The sequence below is a fragment of the Apodemus sylvaticus genome, chromosome 4 (assembly GCF_947179515.1).
Source record: "Apodemus sylvaticus chromosome 4, mApoSyl1.1, whole genome shotgun sequence".
NCBI lineage: Eukaryota > Metazoa > Chordata > Mammalia > Rodentia > Muridae > Apodemus > Apodemus sylvaticus.
Genome location: NC_067475.1, coordinates 72,295,468 through 72,308,127, shown reverse-complemented (window position 1 = coordinate 72,308,127; position 12,660 = coordinate 72,295,468). Strand labels below are relative to the sequence as shown.

Here is a 12,660-nt window from a genome sequence, read left to right as displayed (position 1 = left end):
AGAAATGCAGACACTCACACCCAAATAGTAGATGGAGCTTGGGGAGTCTTAAGAACAAGTTGGGAGAAAGATTGAGGGAACTGAAGAGGACAGGGACTCCACAATAGACCAATAGAGTCAACACACCTGGACCTTTGGAGGTCCATCCAAAGAGGGAGCACTTGCTGGACCTAGGACATATGAAGTAGATGATCAGTTTGGTTTTCATGTGGGCCTTCCAAATAACTGGAGCAAGGGCTGTCCCTGAGCCTGTTGATTACCTGCTTGCCTGTGGATCTAGCACCCCTAAAGGGAGCCTTGTCTCATCTCAGTGAGCAGGAGTATGTACTGTACTGCAGAAACTTTCAGTATGGGGATAGGTTTGGAGGCCTGGGTGGGCTACTGGGTTGGGGTGGGGAAATGAGTGTGTGGGAAGATGGGGGTGGAGGTGAGGAGATGTTTGATGAGGGTAAATAGTGAAGGGTTGTGGGTTGTGGGATGAGAAGTAGGGGTTAACACCAAGAGAGGGCTTGCACTTCTAAGGGGAATGAGGTGAGGTATTCTCTGAGGAGATACTGTGAGGAGAGGAGGAAAAGATATTGTGTTGTAAAGTACATAAGTAAATTTAATAAAAACAGATAATATGCATTAGACTTTGGAGTAAAATTTTCTATCAGTTTAAGGGTGATTTCTAACATATATAGTTAATTTTGTTAAAATTATGTTCATCAAAATTTCATTTACATATTATAGTGAATATGTATTCTGTTCTCTAAATAGTTTAAATAAGAAGTGGTTAGTTCTCAACAGTATTCACACATGAACAAAGTTCTTTGTGACATACAACCATAAATATGGTGGAAGAATGACTTGAGTTTTAAATTAATATATTGTGTTCAAATTATAAATCGCAATGAGAATAAGTATTATATGGATTTTCACATACATTTATACATGTGTATATAAACTTGACACTGGAGTTTGACAGGGTGAGTGAATGCACTTTAGCCCTCACTCTTATAGAAGACATAGTAGGACAAGGATTACAAAGTCTCTTTCCTACTAATGACAAAGGACAGAGTTAGAAAACTAAAAAGAAACCACAAGTGCAAAGACAGATTTATCTGAATACTACTGCAGTGACTTGTATTAAATTAAAACTCAGAAGTAGGGAGCAGGCATAGACAAAGATTTCCAAATCTTTCAAGCTCCACTAGTGAACTGATCATTTTTCAAGATTTCTGCAGGCACCAACAGGGGAAGGAATGAGAAGAATGCTGTCTAATACTGGACTTGAACATACAACTTCCTGAACATTGAATTCATCCCCCAGTTTTATAATTGTGACAACTGATCATGTAAAAAGAGAAAAGAAGTACTTAGAGTATAGCAGTTAGTATAACGTTACTAAAATACATGCACATCTACAAAAGGACAATAGCTCTGGATACCATAGTCTGCTTGAAAGAAACTATGACAACACCATGAGAAACAGAATGTGCCAAGAAAGAAGAAAAGCAATGGTCATTTCAAAAATGGTAGTCAAGGCTTTTTTTTATTTATAACAAAGAGGCAAATGGGCATTGCCATTTCCTGAGGAGAATGCAGAACATTTCTCAGGAGATTTCAGCACATTACAGGAGAACTGGGCAAGGAGGTAAGCAGGAGGAGAGAGCACCAAATATTGGGGGATCTTCTCAGCATGTGCTCCTCCTGTGTCACTTGTCTAAAGTCTTCCTCATCCAGGTCAGCAGCAGTCCCCAGACTGCTGGCTACTGCCACAGCAGCCACTGCTGCCACCACTGCTGCCACAACAGCCACTGCTGCCACCACTGCTGCCACAGCAGCCACTGCTGCCACCACTGCTACAGCATCCAGAGCTTTGGCGATGGCGACGAAGAGATCTGCGGGGTCTGTGGTGGCTCAGGCAGCAGCCTCCACCCCCAGAGCTGCAGCAGCCACCAGAGCTGGAACCACAGCAACCACCAGAGCTGGAGCCACAGCAGCCCCCAGAACCCAGGCTACAGCAGGAAGACACAGGAGGGCACTTGGGAGGACATTTAGGGGGGCATTTTGGAGGGCACTTGGGGGTCTGGCACTTGGGGGCCTGGCACTTGGGGGTCTGGCACTTGGGAGGGCACTTGGGAGGAGGCTGGCACTGCTGCTGGCTCTGCTGACAGGACATCTCAGCTGTGGGTGTTCAGGAGCTGTGAGAGAGTCATAGACATGTCAGACACCAGGCACTGTAGTGACCTCACCAATGCTGGCCTCCCAAAAGCATTAGTGATCATCATAGAAGCACTATTCCTAGTCATTTCATTTATAATATTCTCAGATTATCATATCCTGTTCACCCTGTCTTGAAATATAAGAAACCCCTGCATGTGAGATAGATATCTGAAATCCAGCAGCACTAAATAAATATCTGGTGAATTTTAAACAGGCCTTTATACATGTAGGTATATATTCTATTTCAGAGATAACTAGTTGTAAAAGAAAGAGCATTCATAACCTGAAGGACAATTTAGTTTAAGGTCCGTATTTCAGAGGACCTTCTTGCACATTTAAGGAGTAAGTTCAGCCAATGACAGAAAAATTTGCAAACCCTTTTCATACCTGGTAGGAACACTAGCACGTTGTAATTACCCATGGTAACCTATACAGGTAACCTACACAGATACAGAAATATCTGTGCTGAATGTCCCATCCTAAGCAGGTCTCTAAGCTGAAGATACTTAGTCCTCATAAAAGCCAAAATACCCAAAGTTTTCCAGTGTCTCTTAGTAGCAACCTATGACTAGTGTCTGTCAAAGCCACATTGCTTCCCCCTCTGACTACACCATGTTTTATGATATACCAGTGTGGCCACAAGTGGGAAGGATCCTTTCCAGTGCCTGTACAGCTCTAGTATAGCTCCATTTTGAAGGTCTTTGACCTTACCTCCAGTAAACACTTACCAAGATGAAGGGTAGCCCAAGATCTGTGGGTATCTCAGCCAGTGAGTGGATAGAAGGGCCCAGTCCACAGATCCTTTTATTCTGATCCTGGGCTCTGTCCCAGCCTGTGAGACAGTGGCTGGAGATGGGATGCCCTGCCTACTGACACCCACGTGGTTACGTGACAGATCATGACAAGATATTCCTCATCAGCCTTCCTCTTTGTGAGCAAGAAAGCTGCATGTATCTTAGAGCATGACTTAGGCATGAGATGAGGAAGTGGGTTCATAGATCCTTCAACCTGGAATTCCTACGAAGTAGCTGCATTAGACACTACTTACTTCCTCATCATTCTCCAATTCTTACTCTGATATGTGCCACTGGTAGCCCATAATAGCTAATAAAACATTGAAAATTCTTGCATGTCTATTTGCATCCAAGTACTTTTACAGCTGTGCCTATATGGGTGCACTTTAGACATCTAAAGAACTAATGGATTTAGTGCAGCACCAGGACATGTTGATTTGTCATTCTGAAGTCTATTTAGCCAGTATCATTTTCAACTTAAACTATTACCATGGAATACTAAGGATAATATTTATGGGAATATATGAAAATCAATAAAATTTCAAGACATGGATAAAAATTTCTCACAGAAATACAGCATCCTTTTATGTGGTTTCCAACAAACATATGTGCAAATGCAGTGGGTAATATGCAGTTAAAATACGTCAGTTGAGAGATACCTTATTAGTAGAGAGTGCACACTGCTTTTGAAGAGCAGTTGAGATTGATTCCCAGCACCTAAGTGGGGAAGATCAGGACGAATTGTAACTCTAGACAGATCATGTAGCACCTTTTTTAACTACAATGGTACAATCACACACACACACACACACACAAACACACACACACACACAAACATGTACACACAAACACAAAAAGTTATATGCACTGATCAAATAAAACACAAACACACACATAAACAGCTTCAAACACATACACATAAACATAAAATTAAATACATTTTAATATATTAAATATAAAATATAAAAACTTTTGCCTTGGAAACAATAGTTGAAAGCATCTGAATCAGACAGCTACAGTCAAAGCCTGACAGTGGATGGAGCCTGGAGACACTTATAGAAGAATAGGAGAAAGGATTGCAGATCTTCAAGGGGTTAGAAACTGCAGGAGGACCAGCAGAATCAACTAACCTGGACCCTTATGGCTTTCAGAAACTGAACCACAAACCAAACAACATACATGGGCTGGACCTAGGCCTTCCTGCACATATGTAGCAGATACATTGCTTGGTCTACAAGTGGGTTTCAAACAACTGGAACAGGGAATATCCCAAAAGCATCTGCCAGTGTGTAAAAGGAAAAACCTAGCCAATCAGAGACTTGAAGTGCCAGGGGTTGTTGATACCCAGGGCAACCCTGTATATTGAGAAAAGGAGAGGAAGGATAGAACAGGATTGTGGGGGTAGAGTAAGGTAACTGGGAGAGGACATTTGGCAGGATGTAAAGTAAATAAGGAAAATTAAATTAAATAAAAAACTAAGAAGATGACAATATTCTTATATAATGTGAATGAAGAAGTCTCAAGGAAATCCAATACCTTGCAAACTAATATAACTTAATTATTATTAAGTGATTGATATTAATATAATAATAATTTTATATTATATATTATAGATATGATATAATATATAATATGATATTATACATTATATGTAATAATAATATACTATATTATATATAATATACAGTGTATTATATATTATATATAACAATTATAATAATTATATTAATATTATAAAGCAGTTATTGATACCAGAGAAAATAGGTTTCCATAATTTTGTCTGATTTTTTGCATTTGTCTTAGAAAATATTTTTATATTAAATTTTTTATGAATTTACATCTAAGCCTCTTTTATGAATATGCTATAATGATCTTTAATTTTTTTAATATTGCTGAATCTGTAGAAGCTACAACATATTGCTTATGGAAATTGAATATGATCACAGGTGATGTCAGGTGGCACATTACTAAGATGAAAGTTAGAAAATGGGTTCATATGGTATAGAAAGAATGATATACTGAGATGTATTTTCAGTGTACTCCTACATGTAAGAAAAAAGGAGCTAATGGACCATTTGCACTCCCAAGAAGAATGACAACAAATTCATTAGCACAGACTTGTTCACGACTGTATGTCACTTAAAAAGAAAGGCATCTAAGACATCAATCTTTTATGCTACTTCATCTGAAACATTTTTGACCTGATCTAGAATTTGTCCTTAGGTGAATGATGTAACTTTTGGCATTTTGTTGATGATTTTCCATAAAATGTATATTACAACTTTAGATGCCTTAATAATGTAGCTTGATTCCATCTTTTTTCTTTTAATCTATGATGTTTAATATAATCAAGATGAATTCCTTAAACTTTTTTGGATTTATGTTTTTTCTTATAATCACTAGTTGAAAATACTTATCCTATAGACATTTGATGATGTATAAGCCTCTCACTAGCATCTTCATTGATGTCTAAACTTAGGACCAGATATTCCTCAAGATTCAAATCATGCTAAAGGAACTTAACACCTGAGACAGAGTGATGTATGTATGTTCACATGACCTTGAGGAGTTATTCACTCCTTCAACGGTGTTGACTTCATTCCCCTGCTCAGGTTGTTACAATAGCCTTAGTTACTGGGAGAGGTCAGGAACTGATCCCTGATTCACCCAATGGCAGTTGTGCCAGGCTCACCTTGGGATTTCTGGGATGATGTGGCTGAGATGGCAGCTAGTCCACATTTCTGCCACTGACAAGACAACATTCCTGTCCTAAACTGACTTGCCTGAGCATAGCTATGTATGAGTAACATGGTAGTTGGAAGAAGACTAGAATCTAGGCTTGAGTATAATCTCTGGAGACATAAACCTCAAGCCACTGTGAATATCATGGCTAGAAAACTGTGGATAGTCTGAGGGCTTCAGTTATCAGGAGTTTCCTGTGAGGCACAACAAGGAACAACAAAACTAAGAAACCCATAGATGTAGTTGTTGCATAGCTTGTGGTCAACTGCTCTCTAATTACAGTTAGGATCTACTCAATGAGAGAGAAACCATGTCTCTGAAACCTAGACAACTATCCAGGGCCAGTGAGGTCATAAATCCTTGAGGAAAATGTACCACAATCACATTACTTCAGTAGCATAATTCCCAACTACAGTCTAAATTACTGTCCCTATACTCCAGAGAAAAGTGTCCCCATTCCCCTAAGTTATTTCTATGTATATAAATCACCTAAGAACAAATTTTAGATCAGGTCGAAAAATGTTTAGAAGGAAAACACTTTTCTAAAAAGAAGCCCTGAAAGAAAACCACAGCAATTTCAAAGGCAGAATGAGAAGATCAGTGCAACCATCAGTGCAACAACCAATAGATCTGTGCAACAACTTCAGCAAGGAAAGCTCAACTGTCATTACAGAAAAGCAAGCAAAGAAATTGTAAGGGCCAGAAGTTCATCGAGTTTGCTGTGAGACTGTCTCTCCCAGTCAAACCACAGGATAAAATCTCAGCACTACAGATGCCTCCACATGAGCCGAATAATGACGATGACAACAATAAACATTACAAAGTAAACAGAGGAAAGGCCTTGAGGCTCCCGCCCTGCTGAAAGGAATACAGGCAACTAAGGAATCCTGAGAGCAGAAAAAAATAGTCTTCCCTGGGAAGAGCATCCCAATAAATTATCCAGTAGCAAATATTTTCCTATTAAAATGTACATAGAAATAACTTTATGCTGACTGAGAAGGTTAAAGTTAGAAATGCACTTTAATTAAATGTCTAGAACAACAATTACATGGGAAAAAAGGAGAGAGATAAAGAATTTGAAAAAGGTCAAGGAGGGATGATATGTGGTAGAGGCTAAAGCAATGAAGGAAATAGGAAGACAATGTAGATGCACTGTAATCTCAAAATTAAAAAAAAAAAAAGCTACATTACAAGTAGTATTAAGAATTACCAGAAAACTACATAAGGACACAGTAAAATACAACTGAAAAACTCTTTCCATAGTATACTCAAACACCAACATTCTGTATCTAGAAATAACACATAAAATATTACTTTCTTTTTTTAACCTATTTTTTATTGAGTATCTTCTTCATTTACATTGCCAGTGGTAAAACCTTTCCCAATTTCCCCCTCCCAAAAGCCCCCTCCCCAAAGATTCCCTATCCTTCCTCCCACCGCCTGCCTCCATGTATATGCTCCACTACTGAACACACTCCAACCTCCCCCCAACCTCCCACCCCCACCCGTACTTTTTCCTTTGTTGGGGCCTCTATTGAGCCTTTTCCTGACCAAAGACCACTCCTCCCACTGATGCCCAACAAAGCATTCCTCTGTCACATTTTTGACTGGAACCATTTTTCCCCCTTGGTTGATGGTTCAGTCCCTGGGAATCTTGGGATGTCTGGGTGTCCGAAGTCATTGTTCTTCCCTTGGGGCTATAAACCTCTTCAGCTCCTCTGGATCACCCTCCAGATCCTCTGTTGGGGACCCCAAGCCCAATCTAATAGTTGCTTGCTAGTTTCTGCCTCTGTATTTGTAAGGCTCTGGCAGGGCACCTCTGGAGACAGCCATGACATGCTCCTTTTGGTACATATTTCTTGTTGTAGTGTCAGGGTTTGGTGACTGTTTATAGCATGAATCCCCAGGTAGAACAGTCTCTGGGTGGCCTTTACTTCAGACTCTGCTCCACACATAGCCTCCCTTATTGCTCCTATGAGTATTATGTTCCCTATCTCAGAGGAACCATGGCACCCTCACTTAACTCCTCCTTCTTCTTGAGCTTCCTGTGCTGGATGAATTGTAAACTGTTTATTTTGAGCTTTTGGACTAGCATCGGCTTATTAGTGAGTGCATACCATGTGTGTTCTTTTGTGACTGGGCTACCTCGCTCAAGATGACACTTTCTAGTTCCAAACATTTGCCTAAGAATTTCATGAATTCATTGTTTTTAACAGCTGAATACTACTCCATTGTGTATATATACCACAATTTCTGTATCCATTCCTCTGTTGAGGGACATCTGGGTTCTTTCCAGCTTCTGGCTATTATAAATAAGGCAGCCAAGAACATAGTGGAGCATGTGTCCTTATTACATGCAGGAGCACCTTCTGGGTATATGCCCAGGAGTGGTATAGCTGGGTCCACAGGTAGTAATGTATCTAATTTTCTGAGGAATTGCCAAAATGATTTCCAGAGTGGTTTTACCAGCTTGCAATCCCACCAACAAAGGAGAAGTGTTCCTCTTTCCCCACATCCTCTCTAGCATCTACTGTCCCCTGAGTTTTTCATCTTAGTGTAAGGTGGAATCTCAGTGTTGTTTTGATTTGCATTTCCCTGATAACTAAGGATGCTGAACATTTCCTTAGGTGCTTTACAGCCATTTGAATTTCCTCAGTTGAGAATTCCCTGTTCAGCTCTGTACCCCATTTTTAATAGGGTTTTTTGATTCTCTGGAGAATAACTTCTTTTTTATTGATATATTTTTATTTATATTTCAAATGATTTCTCCTTTTCTGGGTCCCCACTTCCCGAAAGTCCCATAAGCCCTCTTCCCTCCCCCTGTTCCTCCATCTACCCTTTCCCGCTTCCCTGTTCTGGAATTCCCCTATCTCTTGCACTGAGTCTTTCCAGAACCAGGGGCCACTCCTCCATTCTTTTTGGACATCATTTAATATGTGGATTATGTCTTGGGTATTCAAAGTTTCTAGGCTAATATCCACTTATCAGTGAGTGCATACCACGATTGATCTTTTGAGACTGGTTTACCTCACTTAGTATGATGTTCTCCAGCTCCATCCATTTGTCTAAGAATTTCATGAATTCATTGTTTCTAATGGCTGAATAGTACTGCATTGTGTAAATATACCACACTTTTGGTATCCATTCCTCCGTTGAAGGACACCTGGGTTCGTTCCAGCTTCTGGCTACTACAAATAGGGCTGATATAAACATAGTGGAGTATGTGTCCTTATTGCATGCTGAAGAATCCTCTGGGTATATGCCCAGGAGTGGTATAACAGGGTCCTCAGGAAATGTCATGCCCAGTTTTCTGAGGAACAGCCAAACTGATTTCCAAAGTGGTTGCACCATCTTGCAATCCCACCAGCAGTGGAGGAGTGTTCCTCTTTCTCCACATCCTCACAAACACCTGCTGTCTCCTGGGTTTTTGACCTTAGCCATTCTGACTGGTGTGAGGTGAAATCTCAGGGTTGATTTAATTTGCACTTCCCTAATGATTAATGATGTTGAACACTTCTTAAGGTGTTTCTCAGCCCTCCAAAGTTCTTCATGTGAACATTCTTTGTTTAGCTCTGTACCCCACTTTTTAATGGGGTTATTTGGATCTCTGGGTTCTACCTTCTTGAGTTCTTTGTATATATTAGATATTAGCCCTCTGTCAGATTTAGGGTTGGTGAATATCCTTTCCCAATCTGTTGGTTGACATTTTGTCCTTTTGACAGTGTCCTTTGCCTTACAGAAACTTTGTAGTTTTATGAGGTCCCATTTGTCAATTCTTGATCTTAGAGCATAAGCAATTGGTGTTCTGTTCAGGAACTTTTCCCCTGTGCCCATGTCCTCAAGGGTCTTCCCCAGTTTCTTTTCTATTAGTTTCAGTGTGTCAGGTTTTATGTGGAGGTCCTTGATCCATTTGGAGTTGAGCTTAGTACAAGGAGATAAGAAAGGATCGATTTGCATTCTTCTGCATGCTGACCTCCAATTGAACCAGCACCATTTGTTGAAAAGACTATATTTTTTCCACTGGAGGCTTTCAGCTCCTTTGTCGAAGATCAAGTGACCATAGGTGTGTTGGTTCATTTCTGGGTCTTCAATCCTATTCCATTGATCCGCTTGCCTGATATTGTACCAATACCATGCAGTTTTTGTCACTATTGCTCTGTAGTAAAGTTTGAGGTCTGGGATACTGAATCCCCCTGAAGTTCTTTTACTGTTGAGAATAGTTTTAGCTATCCTGGGTTTTTTGTTATTCCAGATGAATTTGAGAATTGCTCTTTCTAGCTCTATGAAGAACTGGGTTGGGATTTTGATGGGGATAGCATTGAATCTGTAGATTGCCTTTGGCAAGATGGCCATTTTAACTATATTAATCCTGCCAATCCATGAGCATGGAAGATTTTTCCATTTTCTGAGATCTTCATTGATTTTCTTCTTCAGAGATCTGAAGTTCTTGTCATATAGGTCTTTTACTTGTTTGGTTAGTGTCACCCCAAGATACTTTATGCTTTTTGTAGCTATTGTGAAGGAAGTCATTTCATTAATTTCTTTCTCAGTCTTCTTATCCTTTGAATATATAAAGGCTACTGATTTGCTTGCATTGATTTTGTAGCCAGCCACTTTGCTCAAGTTGTTTATCAGCTGTAGGAGTTCTCTGGTGGAGGTTTTTGGGTCACTTAAGTAGACTATCATGTCATCTGCCAAATAGTGATAGTTTGACTTCTTCCTTTCCAATTTGTGTCCCTTTGACCTCCTTATGTTGTCTAATTGCTCTAGCTAGGACTTCAAGAACTATATTGAAAAGATAGAGAGGGGGCAGCCTTGTCTAGTACCTGATTTTAGTGGGATTGCTTCAACTTTCAATCCATTTAGTTTGATGTTGGCTACCGGTTTGCTGTATATTGCTTTTACTATGTTTAGATATGGGCCTTTAATTCCTGTCCTTTCCAAAACTTTTAGCTTGAAAGTATGCTGAATTTTGTCAAATGCTTTTATAGCATCTAATGAAATGATCATGTGGTTGTTTTCTTTGAGTTTGTTTATGTAGTGGATAGTATTTATGGATTTCCTTATATTGAACCATCCCTGCATCCCTGGGATGAAGCCTACTTGATCATGGTGGATTATCGTTTTGATGTGTTTTGGATTCAGTGGACAAGAATTTTATTTAGTATTTTTGCATCGATATTCATAAGGGAAATTAGCCTGAAATTCTCTTTCTTAGTTGGATCTTTGTGTAGTTTTAGTATCAGCGTAATAGTGGCTTCGAAGAAGGAGTTGGGTAGTGTTCCTTATGTTTCTATTTGGTGGAAAAGGTTGAAGAGTATTGGTGTTAGGTCTTCTTTGAAGGTCTGAGAGATTTCTGCACTGAAACCATCTGGTCCTGTGATTTTTTTTCGTCAGAAGCCTATCTATGACCCCTTCTATTTCTTTGGGGTTAATGGGTTGCCACACCAACTCCAGTGTCGTCTGTGTGTCATGACAGTAAGTCATTAAGGCAGACGGGAGAAAAATGCCCCTCGGGGCTAGGCTCCCTGGAGGTCCCTGGCAGTGTGCCCACCTCTGGCCTAAGAAAAGGCCATGATGATCTCTAAGGATATTGCGCTTCCTGGGTTATGGGTTTTGCACTTTGTCTTTCTTCTTCCGACTCTTAATTCTTTATACAGCTCGATCCCAGCCTACAAGCTGGTTAATTGATAAAGGAGAGCTTGGTATTCCGGTGGAAGGAAAAAGAGGATGTGGCGATTACACCTACTGCTTCCAGTCCTAAACTCAATGAACTCATGTTGAACCTTAGTGAAAGAAAGTCTTGGAATGCTTTTAACAGGGTCCGTCTTTATTATTAGCCTTAGTAAAGGTAATGATAAATAGTCTGCAACAAGAAGAAAAACAATATGAAAAAGTATAGGACTACTGATGAGCTATTGCTTCATACAGGTACTTATGATAAGAAGGTAATAGATAGATTAAGGTTAGAAGGTCCTATAATTTTCTTGAGATTATGGACATAGATTAGCTTGAGCCAGACCATCGTGGTGTTTGCTGTCCAAGGCAGTGGAGAGGGCTCTTGTAAGGTATGTGTGTTCATTTTTAAAGCATTTTGACTTTTGATGACAGAAGAAGGCTTTAAGTATGCAAATTGGTCTGAAGGCCCAAGTTCTCCTGTTGATTATTAACACAACTTTAATAAGTAACCACAAGTTAGAATTCAACACTATATGTCTGAGGTTCATGATCATAGGTTGCTTTTGATCATGGTTCACAGAGTTAAGAGTTCCTGTGGGCATCATCTCATGTTTACTTGCTGTTCTAATTAAGATGGAAATGTACCTTGTTTAGCAATTGTTTGAGTGTTTCTGGAGGTGTGCCAACCTCGATCTGTTCCTCAATGTATTATAAATATGCCTGACTAAAAAAGTAAAGTTGCAGCAGATTCAAACCGCTCTCTGGTGTGTCTGTCTGTCATCTCGCCGAACCTGTGCCTTCCTAAATCCAAAGCCCTGATTTTCCCTCGGTCGTGACTCCCTCGGCTGGGTCAGTCTGTGGCAGGTGGCGCCTTCGAACAGGGACTCTTTGGACAGGTAATCTTTTCTCCTTTTCTTTTTTCCTCAAGGTAACGGGTCGGCTCTTGCCAGGACGCTGCAGGTCCGCCGGTAAAGGATCACCGGTTAAGTGCAAGTAATCTTGATATAACATGGGGCAATCTGAGTCAAAGAAGGAACGAATGTTCCTCTCAGTTTTTAAACATATGATGGCCAGTAGAGGTTTAAAGGTTTCAGATACTTTGTGTCAAGACCTCATAACGTCCATCAGAAAAACAGGAACAGTGCAGGACTTTATAAAAGCCTGCGTAGATGCCCCACCAGCTGTAGTGCAAAGAATGGCCTATGCTGCAGGTATGAAAGGTCAGAAGTTCAGCGCC

The 12,660-nt window shown here is 40.1% G+C and overlaps 1 protein-coding gene across 1 annotated transcript; it reads right to left on the bottom strand.

Annotated features, from left to right (window-relative positions):
- Positions 1–1,726: 1,726 nt before the first annotated feature.
- On the bottom strand, positions 1,727–2,164 carry LOC127683638 (late cornified envelope protein 1D-like). The gene is made up of 2 exons (XM_052180944.1): positions 2,116–2,164; positions 1,727–2,037 (listed from the first exon to the last, which is right to left on the bottom strand). Exons 1-2 carry the CDS (start codon positions 2,162–2,164, stop codon positions 1,727–1,729), a joined length of 360 nt encoding a protein of 119 aa, XP_052036904.1.
- Positions 2,165–12,660: the final 10,496 nt, after the last annotated feature.